General features: G+C 36.8%; 1 protein-coding gene across 5 annotated transcripts in view; it reads left to right on the forward strand.

The window, feature by feature from the left end:
* Positions 1-16,760, forward strand: part of CPLANE1 (ciliogenesis and planar polarity effector complex subunit 1) — a 63,529-nt gene that overhangs the window by 2,683 nt on the left and 44,086 nt on the right. For 4 of the 5 annotated variants that reach the window (XM_063319832.1, XM_063319835.1, XM_063319834.1 and 1 more), the window contains exons 5-16: positions 282-508; positions 865-971; positions 2,666-2,822; positions 3,641-3,744; positions 3,906-4,088; positions 5,579-5,828; positions 6,890-7,042; positions 7,952-8,712; positions 11,325-11,509; positions 13,088-13,168; positions 14,052-14,216; positions 14,969-15,142. In XM_063319832.1, coding sequence (XP_063175902.1) covers positions 282-508; positions 865-971; positions 2,666-2,822; positions 3,641-3,744; positions 3,906-4,088; positions 5,579-5,828; positions 6,890-7,042; positions 7,952-8,712; positions 11,325-11,509; positions 13,088-13,168; positions 14,052-14,216; positions 14,969-15,142 — 2,547 coding nt within the window. The remainder of the gene's footprint in view (positions 1-281; positions 509-864; positions 972-2,665; positions 2,823-3,640; positions 3,745-3,905; positions 4,089-5,578; positions 5,829-6,889; positions 7,043-7,951; positions 8,713-11,324; positions 11,510-13,087; positions 13,169-14,051; positions 14,217-14,968; positions 15,143-16,760) is intronic. The other variant, XM_063319836.1, reaches the window with a different exon arrangement.

Here is a 16,760-nt window from a genome sequence, read left to right on the forward strand (position 1 = left end):
GACAATCTCAGCAAACAATTCTAATGATTGAGTCTTGTGGGAAAGATAATTCATAAAATGCATTAAAAAAAAAAAGTATGTCCCATCTGACATTACTGCTGCCTGAGGTCTACTGTCAGTAGTGGAAGCTGGAAATGAAAGATACTAAATGTGGTGTCTTGGATTTCATGTGACAGAGAAGAAATTTTCTTTTTTTTTTTTTTTTTTTTAACATCTAAATCTAGCAGAGGATCAGAAACTGTTCTAGCACATTGTTGTGTTTGTTGGTTTTTTTCCCCCAGAGTGTTTAATGAGATTGTACTTGTATGTATCTGGAGATGGCAGAAAGGCACTACTAACTACTCCTACAGCATGTGTCTTTTTGTGGGAGAGCACAGAACATGAAAATACAACCTCTTATAAAAATTCTTCTGGGCGTTGGACGCAAATTTTGCCTGATGAATCAGTCATGTTGCCTTCTACTGAAGAAAAAGAAATTGGAGTGCATGCTGCTTTCATACAAAATGAGGTAAAAAATAAGCCCTAAACCAATCCATTTTGTCTCTTAAGTAAATGAGAGCCACAGAAGCTACAGTGAAGTTTTGGAGCGATCTCTGCCTCTTTGGTGTTGTGTGCAGGCTTAATCGTTCAGTTCGTATTAGATTTAACAACAACGTAAGAAAAGCCTTACTGGATCAGATCAAAGTTTAGCTGGACCAGTAATATTCTTACCAGCATTTATATTTCTGAATGGCAACATTGTGTTATTTAATCGGAATAGTAATAGCTATTGATCTAAATATATAAATAATTAAAGAGAAAATTGTGTGTAACCAGGTTTTTGGGTTTGTTCTGGATTTTGTTTGTGTTTTTTGTTTTCCACAGGTACTGGGTGATTGTTGTTTATGCTCTTTTGTGTTTTACTCTGGAGAATGTTTGATGCTCACGTTTTTGATTCTTCGATGGCAGGAAAATAGCTTTAAATACATTAGGTAAGTTCAAATATATGAGAAGTTACATTAGCTTAAGAGAAAGATTTTTATTAGGTGCTCTAAAGCTGAGATTCAGGGCTGCAATTGAACATGCTTACACTGATGTCCAATTAGCCTATGGTTCTGAGCACCTACTTAACATTTGCATATGTACATTCATAGCATGCTACATTCTATATGCATATGTGGACAATATAGCCATATATATGATCCATATATGGACAAGCATTTGAATATGGTTAATGTAACAGCATTTATGTATGTATGCCATACTTCATAATTAACTTGCACCTAAGTAAAACTGAGTGTATTTCACACCGTATGTGCGTGGCTATGTATACATACACATGCCTGTACATGTGTGTGCAGGCATCAGGGAGTTTTTTGCATCATGCTAATAGAATTTCCTTTTTTTGTTTTAGTTATATTATTAGTGCATACTTTGCGGCCATGAATGCCCCAAATACCTCTTTTGCTTCTTTATTATGCATATTTGTATATTTTATTTGTTTTCTGTTCCCCTTTTTCATCTCTTATGCCTCGACTGTGTAAGAGCATGCATGTGCATTTCTTTATCTGGGCTGGGGCAGTGCACTGTAATAGTTATACTGATACAACCACTTAAAAATGCAATTGAATAATAATCCTCAGTACATGTATAGTCCATTCCTCTTCCTAGGTGAGGTATATGATTTTAAACAGATACGTCCTCTGTAGGTATAACTTTAGTAACTTGCTAAAATTTTGCCCTATGCCTGATGTGGTACAACTGCTTTTGTTAAATGATGCTCTTTTGATACTAACTTAGTAATGATTTCTGCCTTGCCCTGCTAAGCGGCATCACTTTCACTCCGTTTCTCAGTAGCATGGCAATGCCTTTCTGGTAATACAAAAAATGAAATAGAGCATAACATTCGCAGTGTAGAAGTACGTATATATACTGTAGTACTTCAACTTCAAATTGTAACCACATTTCTCAGTCATGAGAGTCATTTCTCATAATTTCTTTATGCCAACTGTCGCTCAATTTCGTTACTTAGTATTGTTTAATTAATTTTTTCATGTTAATGCTTTATTTTTTGTCTGTTAGGTGCCATGCTTCCAAGTGAAATCTCTGTTGGTTTTCTATCACATTTTGAATCTTTTTTGGATCATAGAATAGTTTGAGTTGGAAGGAACCTTTAAAGAATATCTAGTCTGACACTGCTGCCACAGGCAGGAACAACTTTCACTAGACGCAGTTGCTGGAAGCCCGATCCAGCCTGACTTTGAACACTTCCAATGATGAGGCATCCACAGCTTCTTTGTTCAGAGCAGCATCGTATTGATTTTCATTTTCGAATTCTGAGTATTGCTGTGTTTGATGACATTACACTGTCCGAGGAAGCTGTTCCTGGCTAGAATGCAAGCGCCTTAATTATATGGCATGCGTCTATATTTATTTGCATGTTCTACACATATAGCCCAAATTCCTGTCCCATAAAAATAATTTTCAGTGCTCAGACATAATTTTTAAACTCATGTAAATAAAAAATATTTTTGATTTCTAAGGTTTTTGATGAAAAATATGTGACTTTTTTATTGTTTTTATTGTTCGTCCTTTATGTGGCTTTTTACAATACATGATTCATCTCTTTCAGCGTAACTGTCTAACCTCTTGGTTTTTTGGTTGGTTTTTTTTTTTTGGTATTCAGTTCTTTGCCATACCAGATCCGCTGGGTCCAGCAGACTTGTTCTCTTGTTAATTTGGTTCCTCAGTGTGTGTTTGTGAAGTCAAGAGGAGCTTTGCTATGTGCATTTGCAAGAGATGGACTTCTACTTGCAGTAGCTGTTAATCAAACTGATCCAGAGGTACGAATGATAGACAGTATGTCATTTAAGCTAATATTTCAGTTTGAATGAAGTGGTAACAAGGATTTAATAACACATTGTTAGGAGTGATTTTTCAGCATTCTTGTTGAAACGTGATTATATTCACATTGATGCTCATATATAAAATATTCTGCCACAACTTGTAATTACTTGAACGCTGTTGTTTGGTTAAGAAGTCAATGTATGCTGCTCTGTCGCTTCTAATCTCCAAGAAATACAATAATAAATTAATTTCAGTTACTGCATTTTATCTGCAAAGATTCTGAATGATTCTCAATCGGGCCTCAGCCTAACATGTATTGGAGGTTATGTTCCCACTTCATAATGTTATTCCTTCTAGAAACTCAGAGGCCAAATCTTATTCTAGTTTTTAGATGATGATGACAGGGAATACAGACCAGCTTATTTAGTGTACCAGGATGGGATGATGCAGTCCTTCAAAGCTCCACTTGTTATTCACCAACAATACTGGAGAAGAGTGATCTTATATTATTTTGAGGGTTTTAGAAAAGTCACGTTAAAAAAAATATTGAATTATATGTTGAGTATATAATAATCTTCTATTATTTTTCAAATGTAGGAATAGATATAGAAATTAATAAATAGTCTAAGTAGTAATAAATATTGAAGTACAGTTGCATTTCTTTCATGTATAATCGTGTTTCCAGTGCATCAAATGTAATGCATAGCTTGCTAAGATAAATTGTATCAAAATGTCATTATTGTAAAAAACAAATATTTATGTTTTCTGTGATACAAATATTTATGTTTTCTTTACATTTACTTTTTCTTTCTAGGCAACTCAGATTTTGTTTTTAAACACGTTGAATTTTGTAACTCTTTCGGGTAGCCTTAAAGGCTGTAGTAGCAAGAATAACACAGTCCCATCGAAGTTTATCAGGTCAGTAATTTATATTGTCTCTGCTGCTGTTGTGGATTTTTTGGGTTTGTGTTCGGGGCGAGGGGTCATTGTTTTATTTTTTTTGTTTTGCTTTTTTAATTATCCTAACTTTTTGATACAGAAATTTGACAGAGAAAAATGTTTTGTCCTGCCCAATTTAGGTCGTACTGGGTTGGTGATATGAGTTGGACTCCTGATAGCCTTTTCTTGGCTTGCATGTTAAAACGTGGATCTTTGATTTTATTGACATGTATGGGTGAATTGCTGACCTTGGTTACTTCTGGCTGCTCTGTAGAATTTGGACCAGCAGAGTTTATTCCATTTCATCCACTAATAACATACAGGTAAAAGGGTTTGGAAATGCTTATACATTTTTGTCATGTGATTGTATCTTACCTTCAAATACATTTTTTACAAATTTATGTAAACTTCATCTGTCATATTCACTCTCTTGCTTTTCATGTGTCTTCTCAATATCTGTTTCTCATTTCATAGTTCTCTTCTATTTCTTATAATGGGTTTGTCGTGATGAAAGTTGGCATTCTGACAATGTAAGTATGCATTAAGTGATCTGGGTTTTTTTAAGTGTTTGAGTTTAGTAGTAATTAAAAACAGCATGTTTTTATGATGTAAGAAGAAATTAAGTGCTAATAGTGCAGAATTATTTTAATCCAGTTGTATTTCTCTGCTCACTATTTAATTCTACCAATAAAACTTTGTATCACATTTCCATATCGGATCTTGTAAATAACAAATTTGCATGGACAAAAACTAGTTTAAATGGGGTTTTTTGGGGGTACTCTAAATTTAGAAATTATGCTGCTGGATGCATGGGGGAACAGAAGGATCTCTGATAACACCTTTTAGCGTAAATTGAAAGTTATGAAAAGTAACAGAGTCTGTATAACTAGAGGAAACAAAATAGGATCTAAGCTTTAATATTTATTTTTTTTAAATTTTATGAATTCTGAGTGACTAAAACCAGGTAGTGTGTAAATGTAACACCTCATGAAAATATTCAAAGCTTTATAATACCTTTTTACACTGTCTGGTTGAAAAATCAGATACTAAAATATATTAAAATACCTTAATTATGGTTATTTATTGAATGTATGCAGCTGCTTTGTTTTCAAATGATCTATGAACTTTTGGACTATTGAGAGATAAAAACCCAGTAATTTTACATGTTTCAAAGCATTATGGGGCTAATATTAGAATACATGCACAACACAACTTTCTGGAACTCAGGAAGGGGTGATTTCTTTATAAGAAAAGACTTTGTAAGACCTCTTTTGTAAGAGAAGACTTGTGTGTTCGTACAGAATTTTCTGCTGAATGTCTGAACTGATTCTGAAATAGTAAGATCCAGAGCTTGAGCAATTTTTTGTTTTTCATAAATGACTTTATTACAGGCTACTTAGAATTTTGTCTTCAAGCAGTCATACACAAAAAGAGTTAGATAAAGAAGTGTGATATTTAAAATTAAATGTATATATTTAAATAAATTTTTATGGTAAAGAAGTGTGAAATTTATAGTCAAATTGTGAAAAAATACGTATAATATTAATGAAATAATAAGAGAATACTGAAAGCTGGTTTTATTTTTCTTTAAACTAAAATAGTTGCAACAACAGCAAAATACTGGCATTTAGCAAGCATAAGTAGTCTCATCAGGAGGGCTTATCCTGCAAAAATTTAGATACTTCCTTCTGAATAGACCTATTGGGACAGTGTGAGTGGTATTAGGTGTTTGTAAGTTACTTCTTCTCTATTCTTTTCGTGTTTATTACATATAATAGTTGTTTCTTTTTTTTTTTGATGCATCTTCGTTTAGACAGCAGCACTCCTTTTGTCGAGACTCTAGTCAGTCTCTTGGGTCTTCAGCTTCTGAAAGTGATCTTATGAGACAGAGATTCTCTGTTGCTTCACATTCAAGATTACCCTACCTCATTGTCTCTGATGGATACATGATAACAGTGCTTAGATTTCCGAACAACCTTTCACCGTCAGGATTTATAAGATCCCTTTTGCTTGATTCAACACAACGACTTGAAAATATCCGTCAGAATTTGCTGAACTTCAAGGTAGGGTTATGAATTATTTTGTAGGCTTTAAGTAAAAAAACTTCATGCGTGTAAAAAAGTGTAATTTTTAAACTGAGTACATCAATTTACTTTACTGTGATATTTCTATAAATTCCTTTGAATTATAAAGTTGTTTTGAGAATACTGTTAATCTGGAAAACAATGAGTACAAAGGTTTCTCTGGAATTTTATTCCTTTGATGCCTGGGTGACATTTCAGTAAAACATAGTAAAGAGAACAGTCTTAACTGTCACTATATATTCTTTCTGGAACTGTAAGAGAAGTTGGGTTTTCTGTATTTATAGAGTTAATTCAGGGCATTGACAGGTATTGTGCTACTCTAACCAACTCATCTTTTCAGAATAAGGCGGAAAAGATTCCGTAAAACCTCTCTATCTTAGATTGCTGCTGTTTTAGAGCAGTCAGCAACAGTCCCAATGGTGCTCTGTGCATGTGTCCACTAGGTTCTCAACCGAGTTTGTCAATTAAAGCTTGCTTAAAGCATTTTTGTTTATTTTTCTGACACTTCTAAATTCAGCTAAGTCTGGGAAAAGGGAAGCGTTTGAAGGAAAAGGTCCTGCAACTGTGGCCAACCACGTAAGATGTAATAGATATTAAGTTCAGATTTTTTGCATTTGCTGGTGGAATACAACTTCTCTTCCAATTCAATTTCCTTTTTGGATTTTGGAGAAATGAGTTGTGATGGTATTCATGCATAAGCTAGAAGAGTGGGCAAGGATTTGAGGATTTAAAGAGATACGTAACTAGTAAGAATGCAAGAAAGCCATACACACTGGCAAACTTGTAGAGTCATTTCAGGGATCACGAATGAAGCAAATAAAGTTTTCTGGTGATGAGAAAATTCTGCATTCCTGAAGCATGGTCAAATAGTAGTTTGTTTCTGTGTAATATATGCCTGCTGACCTGTTCTCCCTTACTGTCTGTGACTTCTAAACTGAAGCTTTTTACTGAAGGGACCAATTTCCTTGTTTTGTTTAGAAAGTGCACGGTTTGCTCTTGCTAGAGACAGGTATGTTTTGTGTTACTGTTATTTCTTTTAGTCTAAAGGGAGACCTCCGTGTCTACGATCGCTGTTGTCTTTAAAAGCTAGTCTTTTAAAACACGCTCAAAACCAAAGTTCCATCTTTTCCACCATTCCGAAATTTCTGGAAGAGGACACAACAGAAATGAGTGAGAAAACCATGGATTTACTGGTACTTAATAGCATTTTTCCACTTATAATTATGCAAATGACTTAATTTGCAAGTATTCTAAATGTCAAGAATAATTTTCTTCAAATAATATAGGTATATTTGCTCTTAATACGTATATTTAATTCAATATTGGTTAAATTCTCATTTTCTTTACAGGTGTGAGGTATATAGTTATTTTTCTCAACTGATACTTGATTTTTGATCTTCAAACATCTTATTTCCTTCAGCACTGCATTAACTTTCTGAAAAATGCGTGCTAATTTACTTATGCATCAGTTTATTGTAGTTTAATACTTCAGCTTCACTTCTTATAATAAAATGTAACACTACACTACTAAATATGCTGGGGCTGTACAGTATATTAACAAGAAGTACAATATTATTATCCTTAGTAAATAAGATGTTTTTCCTCAATTTTAGAGGATTCTTCCATCCATTCCAAAATCTGTACGTGTCTTTTAGAAGAATGGCTCTGTGATCAAAGTCACTGTGCAGCCTTTCCCAACTCTGTTTCATGCTTTGTTTTTTGATGTGTTCTTTGAAGCTTTTGAGCTTTTGTTGAGTGGCTCTTACAGATATCTTACAGGTATCTGGCAAAAGATCTTCCTCATGCTCTGTGCTTAGTAAAGGACAAGGTTTCACTTTCTGGTATAAAAACTACTGCTGTGTTTACAGCGTAGAGTTTTTTTCTTATTGTCAGGTAATTTAATTTCTGTCTGCCCAGCTATTCCGAATAGCCACATTTAGTCTGAGATCTAGATGAAACTGCTGTGAATTAAACTTTCTCGCAAATAAGCATGAAGATTTTGTTTGTGAGACTGACTAAATGCTGATTGCTCGCAGACTATGCTCTCTCTCAATAGACTTGAATTAAACTGTTGATTTATTATTTTTTTTTGTCTGGTTTAGGATTATGAAGAAGAATCAGATGACGAAAAGCAGTTTTGCAATAGCCCTTCCAGCTTCTATAGCCAAAGAATCCATTCATTTGTTGGTAAAGCTGATCAAGGCTGCTTAGAATTTGCATCAATGTTTGATACTATCCATGCAAAAGACAATACTGAAGAGGAAGATAAACTATCAGTGGAACTGTATTCCATTCAGAAAAACCTCCTTGCTGCATGGCAGATAGGGATTTCAAAAAATATGGAAGAGAAAGATATGTTGCTGAATTACACAGTGAACTGCATTATCCATTTTTTCAGTGTTCTTCAGTTTGTGAAATGTTCTTTGCTAAACCAGGATGCATCTTTAAACAAGTCTGCGAAGAATACTCACTGGATGCACTGTGTCCTAAAATATTTCCAGCAGTGTTTAACTGTCTTGTACTGGCATTCAAGAGCCAGTCTGACTGGGCACGTGGCAAAGCTGACATTACAAACTTTAAAATTGATGCTGATACAGCAACAAGATCAGTTGTTCTCAAAAAACCTTTTGGCATGCTTCTGTCTGTTGAAAATGGTTTCTCACTCTCTAAGTAACGTATGCATACTACAGTATGAGAATTTTTTTGCATCTCCTCATGGTAGTAGTCTTGTGGAACTTGATTCCCTCACTGTGCCTATTTTCCTAGTTCTTGATGAGAGTAATACTCAGCAGTTCAGCTCACTGAAATCTCTGCTTCAAGAGCCTCCTCGAGCAGTAAATCATCATGCAAAAACAGAAAAAAGGTATGGATGTTCTTTGCATGGGGAAAAAAAAAATAAATAGAACAACCAGGCGGTCAGGCCCAGTCAGCATGGGTTTATGAAAGGCAAATCCTGCTTGACTAATGTGATCTCTGTCCATGACATGTTGAGGCACTTAGTGGATGAGGGAAAGGCTACAGATGTTGTCTGCCTGGATTTCATTAAAGCATCTGACACCATTTCCCACAGCGTTCTCCTGGAGAAAATGGCTGCCCATGGCTTGCGTGGGTATACTCTTCTCCGAGTAAAAAAACTGTCTGGATGGCCGGGCCCAAAGAGTGGTGGTGAATGGAGTTAAATACAGTTGGCGACTGGTCACAAGTGGTGTTCCCCACGGCTCAGTATTGGTGCCTGTTCTCTTTAATGTCTTTATCAATGATCTGGATGAGGGAATCGAGTGAACCTGCAGTAAGTTTGCAACCACCACCAAGTTGGGTGGGAGTGTTGTTCTGCTTGAGGATAGGAAGGCTCTGCAGAGGGACCTGGACAGGCCGGATCAATGGGCCGAGGCCAACGGTATGAGGCTCAACAAGGCCAAGTGTCGGGTCCTGCACGTGGGTCTCAATAACCCTATGCAGCGCTACAGGCTTGAGGAAGAGTGGCTGGAGAGCTGCCGGGCATAAATGGATCTAGGGGTATCGGTCAACAGCCCTGGTGGCCAAGCAGGCCAGCAGCATCCTGGATTGTATCAGAAATAGTGTGGCCAGCAGGAAGTGACCATCCCCCTGTACTTGGCACTGGTGAGGCCTTACCTCGAATACTGTGTTTGGTTTTGGGTCCCTCACTTCAAGAAAGACATTGAGGTTCTGCAGCATGTCCAGAGAAGGGCAAGGAAGCTGGTGAAGGGTCTAAAGCACAAGTCTTATGAGGAGAAACCGAGGGAGCTGGGGTTTTTTAGCCTGGAGAAAAGGAGGCTGAAGGGAGACCTCTCTACAACTACCTGAAAGAAGGTTGTGGTGAACTGGGGACTGGTCTCTTCTCCCCTACCCCAGCATCAAGTGATAGGACAAGAGGAAATGGCCTCAAGTTGTGCCAGCAGAGGTTTGGATCGGATATTAGCAAAAATTTCTTTACCAAAGGGGTTGTCAAGCATTGGAATGGGGAATGGGCTACCAAGAGAAATGGTGGAGTTCACCATCCCTGGAGGTATTTAAAAGACAGGTAGATGTGGTGCTTTGGGACATGCTTCAGTGCCGGACTTGGCAATGCTAGGTTAACTATTGGACTTGATGATCTTAAAGGTGTTTTCCAACCTAAATGATTCTGTATGTTGGAACAACTATTTTATTTTTCAGTTTTATACTAATTACAACATCCTTTTTTCTTTTTTCTGTGTCGTAATCTATGGAAAACCATGATAATCTGTTAAAACATGCATATTAGGGCTCAGACCTACAGTTGAATATAGCTTAGTTATAGTGACTAAACTAATAACTGGCAGTCAGTTCAGAGATAATTGGTGAGTTAACTGCTCACACCACATCTGCTAGTACAGCATCAATCCAGTTATTGCAGCTTAAGATGCTTTTACTGCCTCTTGCCCTGTCCACTCCTTCCTGTGCAGAAGTTCCAAATGCTGTGGAGCCAAGAGGCTGCTCATGTGCAAGATATCTGCAATGTCAATTTAGTCAGCAAAGTTTGCACTTGGTTATGGATATGGTGACCTGGAGCAATAAGAAAAACCCCAGTGTGTGGAACACTTATTAAAGTATCAGAGCGGTTTGTTCTTAGAAAATATAAACTTGAAAGAAGCTTAAACTGAAGCGTGCTATCCAGCTGTTGGGAAAGTATATTATTATCACTGGAGTATTTCTCTACTGCAGAACTCAAGTGAATCCAAGTGTGTTAATCACATGAAAAAGCTATTCCTTTCCAGAGACTTAGAACCTAAGAAGTGTTATAACTCATTGTGTTCATTGCAAATTTAATAGGCAAACTTCTGTTGTCTCTGAGAAGATAATTCACATTTTTGATTAATTGTGCTCTAGGTACTGAGTGCTATGCATATCACTGACTACGTATTAATAATGGAAGCAGTCAGTAGTGCTAGAGAAGAAGATGCAGATGCATCACAGTACTGTGCGAGCTTTTTCAAGTCCCTGGCAATGTATATTTGCATGTATTGGCAGGCTTATTACATATGTAAGCTGGTACATCTAATAATGGGCCTAAAAACACGTTCTGCAGTCGTTTGTTTCCCTGACTTTGCTTTTCTGTGTTACGCTTTCGTTGTATTTTTAGTACATTTTGTTTATAAAGACGCTGATACCTATTTTGAGGTTTATCCTAGGTTATTTCATTTCACCATTGTTTAGATAGCAAGGAATTCATTTTGGGTGCAGTTGGGTGCTTGAGGTAGATTGCTGTGTTTACGCAAATTTGGAAGAATCCATGCTTGTTGATCAAACATCAAAAACCAAGGTGAAAAGTGTTTTATTTTTTTTTCCCCTCATTGAAGTCAAGAAAGTAGTTGTTAACTTAAAATGTAATTTAGTTTTTGGATATGTAATGCAAAATATAAGAAAATATGAAATTGATGTAATTCTGTGCTAACTTTTGATGATTTTCATAGTATTATGCTTCTTGAACTACAGGTTGATTGTACTATGGCGATTATTGTATAAGAAAGTGGCTTGGTATCAAATACAGCTGAACAGAAAAGTGAACAAGAATGCAGAAGAAGAGTCTGTTGTCTCATTGCTTTTAAGTCACATACAAGCGACCCTCCAGTCTTCAGGAGTGACCTTAGAACAACATCTGAAAATTAATTCTGTATCTGGTTAGTACTTTGGAAAGAATATTATGTAGTTGCATGGTTAACTGAATATAAGGAAAATTAGGTCCAACTTAATGACAATTAGTAACTGACCACCAGATTTAAGAAAAGTTAATAGTGGGGCTTGTCTTAAAATTCTTATCAGAACTCTCTTAAATGCTTCATGTCCCAGTATACCTGTAGATTGTATTATAATCTTTAGAGCTTGTTGTGCTAAATAAAAAGACTATATTGACTTCAATTTGCCTTGAATCATATCATAGAGAATCTGTATACAGGATCTGAATTCTTATCTCATTTGTACTGTGTTATTTCCTGTGAAGTAGATAGGCATCACAATGTGTCTTTTGCTCGATTTCTGTGTAGAAATCCTTTTCACTCCATGTGATCACTGTGGGCATTAGAACATCATGTACATGAATGTAGTCAGCCTCAACTAAGCATATAATTTAGTATAACTTAATGTAATAGACTTAATCTAGCATATTTATTTTGCAAACAGTATATGGTTGTAGTCTAATTTCCTGCATGTTACTGTCCTATGCTCTATCTTCCTTTCCCCTCCCACACTAATAAGCCCAGCTTCCCATTTATGCCTCCCACCACAATTCTGTTCCTTTCCATGTTCTTGATTTCTCTCCCTTACATCATACTTCTAGATTCTTTTCCTACATCACTCAGTACAATACACTAGCTCCTTCATGTCTCTTTCAGTCATCATAACAATATATGCAACTTACTCTTCCTTTGCACCCGTTCTTTATTTACATTCATTTTGCCAAATAGACATAGCATGGCTTATGGATGAGCTAGAGTAACATGTATGCTGACAGGCCAGCCAATACCTGAACTGCCTAGCTGCTGATAAGCAGGATAGAGTGGCAAATTTGTCCTTGTTTTTTCTCGTATGGTAGCGCTATTTTATTCTTTTTCGTCTTCTCCTTTGCCCAGGAGCTGTGCTCTTTTACAGTTACCTTTCTGTCAAAGTATTTAGGAATTGATCAATGGATTAAAAATTAGAATGGGAATAGAGGTGGAGAGGTAACATTTAGAGAGATGAAATGTATAATAGTCCATAAACATGTTATTTGAAAGTGCCTTTACACCAAAAAAAGAATATATATTTTCAACTTGCTAAATAATTTTACAACTGCTTTTTTCAATGAAAAAGTCTTCCACATCATGAAAACAGATCAGAGAAAATGCTTTTCCCCATTAATAAACTCTTGTGGGGTTTGAATACTGAAGTTTCTGACTATAGTTAACATTTATAACCTTGTGTAATCTAAAAAAAATAACGTAATTACTGAAAACCTTTTAGGAGTAATTATGACCTGGATTGATATTTTTAATTTAATAGTGATTTAGCATTAAAAAAAAAAAAAAGGCAAGAAGGGTTATTCAAAGTCATCAGATGCTGAAAGGTTAGATTTAGCTCTGAGTATAGAAATTGGCTGGAAACTCACATATTTTATTCTGTTTTTTATAAATCTGTAATACTGAAGTAAGTGTGTGTGTGTTTCCACATGTAAAACTTAACCGTGCAGAGATTTTCATTTGTTATGTATGTGACATTTATAGGTGAGGAGAAGTTCCTTTTAGGTTCATACAGAGAATCTGTGGACATTTGGAAAAGATCTCTTTGTGAAATCAAGGCAAAAGGTAAGGGATAAAATCTTTTTGGGGGTATAGGGGTAGGTTGTATAATAACTTTATGTAGTTATTTGTGACTCTCTGCTGTTCAAAAAAAGGAGGCATGATACACAAAGGGTCCATGTTTGAAATTAAGCTGGGATTTGAATAGAGACCGGTCAAAACTTAAGTCTGATTGCTCCCTGAGAAAACTCCATGCATTTCGATTTTAATATCAATGTTTTCTTGTGATTATGAAGTACTTCGTGTAGAAAAGCTCTGGGTATATTTCTGAGCAAGAAAGAGACAATGAGAAACAGATGAATAAAAATCAGTTCCTTTAGTAGAAAGGATTCTTTTGTAGAATCAAAAGACTTAGTGTTTGGGGAGTAACAAAACAAAACAGCTTGTGGTAGGAGTTTGTTTAGGAGTTGATTTGAAACAGATATTCTGGAGTCTTTTCCCAGGCATCATGAGAAGAAAATTTTGCTGGTTATTATGATAAGGAATACTTCACACAGAAAGAATTGACAGGGTATTGGAAGCTTGGTGGATGTCTAGGTAATTTCTATGTGGTTTAGGCATCCTTTCTTTGAAGGTTATGCTCCCTTGAGCTCTCCTGTCTTTGTCTGTGTCTTAACAGTTATAGACTGTATTGTTTTGAAAACTGCGAGATCTCTAGAAATAAAACTGTTATGGATGAGCATTAACTCACTAGCAACTTAGAGGTTGTAGGAGGATCATATTTTCTAAAATGGATGCTCCTGACTTCTACTCATTGTCAGAGTATATGTTTACATAGATATGTTTCTGGAGAGGGAGGAACTAGTAATTTCAACCCTGCTGTGTCTGGTTTTCTGATTATTGTTTCTTTTCCAACTGGACTCCTGTCCTTTTTTCTCTTTCAACGCAGGAGGAAAAAGAACACGTTTTCTGCAGATGAGGTATTATCTTGCAATACTATTTTGCCACTTATATCAATACAACTTGTGTGAGGCTCAGGGACTCTGTGATCATCTGGTAGGAGAGATTCTAAGGCGATCACAGCTCTCAGTGAGTCAAATGGAAAACTTTTCTGGTATGTTTATATTGCATTAAAGTGTGATAAGGTATGTTAATACTGTTTAAATAACCTAGTATCTAATTTCTGTGCCATCATGTGCACACTTGACAGCATGCATTTCTCTTTACACTGGACTGAAGTCTGTTTTCTGATCTCAGTCTTTTTCTGATCCTCAGATTTTCTTTCAGCTGCACTTATTGGAGTAAGTATTTAGACAACTTTCATTGTATAACTAATAGTGAAAGCGTAGTCTGTTAAACGTTCTTAAATTCAAATCTGCTCAAGGAAAGACTTTGGATAAGAAAAATAAGGGGGAAGTGATGTGATTTCGTTTTATCAGTTTAACTTTTTTTTTTTTATGATACAACATGATAAAATAGTGGACTTTTGGTTGGTTACCAGTCGTCAATTGACAGTGTCATTCTTTAGCAGATACTTATGGCTTTTTTTTCTATTAAGTCAGAGTAGTACATTTAAATTTCCAAATTTAAACAATTTTTTCGACTCAGTGCTCATCTAAATTTAGATAGTAGAGATCCATGTCTAGTCATTAAAAATCTAACATAAAAGTTTTAATATTCATATAATGTGCAATTAGTATAAAAGATTAAGTTCCATAAGTCCTGATACCTTGTCAAGAAAGTAGGTAATACCATAGTTTGCTTATTTTTAAAAAATATTATATAAGCTGTGATTAAACAATTTTAGAATTCAAATTTAAAATAATTTTCCTCATAATTTTTTAATTTATTACCTGTTTTCTTTAGATGCCAAGTATTTTCAGCATGAACTATGGATGGTAACAGGTGTTCATACGGAAACTGCTATGGCTGTGATCCAATCCATGGCACGATTCATGGCCGCTTATTTCACAAATCAGCTGCTTTATATCTTCCCCCCGCACAATGTTGACATCCTGCATCCACTTCACATCAAACAAGGTATTTTCTTCAAAAGCAGTTTAATTTGCTGTGCATAGCTCTTACCATTTTTTTACATATATATCAATGCTGCCTGTTATACACTAACATGGCGATTTATAGTTTCAGCAACATTAACTGTAAAGATTAAATAGTTTAGCTTTTCCAGATACTTTTGTTGAGGGGAGTATGTGTCTGTTTGTGGGATTCATGTTTTGCATCTCTTGGTTATTGACAATGTTTCTGGTACTTTAAAGTTAATAGTATGTGTGCAATTGAATGATTTCATCCATAGAATAGAATCACAGAATCATTTACGTTGGAAAAGACCTTTAAGATCATCCCCTGGTGCCACTTGAGGCCATTTCCTCTTGTCCTATCACTTGATGCTGGGGTAGGGGAGAAGAGACCAGTCCCCAGTTCACCACAACCTTCTTTCAGGTAGTTGTAGAGAGGTCTCCCTTCAGCCTCCTTTTCTCCAGGCTAAAAAACCCCAGCTCCCTCGGTTTCTCCTCATAAGACTTGTGCTTTAGACCCTTCACCAGCTTCCTTGCCCTTCTCTGGACATGCTGCAGAACCTCAATGTCTTTCTTGAAGTGAGGGACCCAAAACCAAACACAGTATTCGAGGTAAGGCCTCACCAGTGCCAAGTACAGGGGGATGGTCACTTCCTGCTGGCCACACTATTTCTGATACAATCCAGGATGCTGCTGGCCTGCTTGGCCACCAGGGCTGTTGACCGATACCCCTAGATCCATTTATGCCCGGCAGCTCTCCAGCCACTCTTCCTCAAGCCTGTAGCGCTGCATAGGGTTATTGAGACCCACGTGCAGGACCCGACACTTGGCCTTGTTGAGCCTCATACCGTTGGCCTCGGCCCATTGATCCAGCCTGTCCAGGTCCCTCTGCAGAGCCTTCCTATCCTCAAGCAGAACAACACTCCCACCCAACTTGGTGGTGGTTGCAAACTTACTGCAGGTTCACTCGATTCCCTCATCCAGATTATTGATAAAGACATTAAAGAGAACAGGCACCAATACTGAGCCGTGGGGAACACCACTTGTGACCAGTCGCCAACTGTATTTAACTCCATTCACCACCACTCTTTGGGCCCGGCCATCCAGACAGTTTTTTTACTCGGAGAAGAGTATACCCACGCAAGCCATGGGCAGCCATTTTCTCCAGGAGAACGCTGTGGGAAATGGTGTCAGATGCTTTAATGAAATCCAGGCAGACAACATCTGTAGCCTTTCCCTCATCCACTAAGTGCCTCAACATGTCATGGACAGAGATCACATTAGTCAAGCAGGATTTGCCTTTCATAAACCCATGCTGACTGGGCCTGACCGCCTGTGTCATGGCACTCAAGGTGATCTGCTCCATAGCCTTCCCCAGCACCGAAGTCAGACTGTAGTTCCCTGGATCCTCCTTCCAGCCCTTCTTGTGAATGGACATCACATTTGCTAACCTCCAGTCACCTGGGACCTCCCTGATTAGCCAGGATTGCTGATAAATAATGGAAAGTTCGAGCTCCATCAGTACTCTTGGGTGGATCCTGTCCAGCCCCATAGAGTTGTGATTGTCTAAGTGATGCAGCAGGTCACTAACCATCTCCCCTTGGACTATGGAGGCTTCGTTC

The sequence above is a fragment of the Chroicocephalus ridibundus genome, chromosome Z (assembly GCF_963924245.1).
Source record: "Chroicocephalus ridibundus chromosome Z, bChrRid1.1, whole genome shotgun sequence".
NCBI classification, from domain to species: Eukaryota; Metazoa; Chordata; class Aves; order Charadriiformes; family Laridae; genus Chroicocephalus; species Chroicocephalus ridibundus.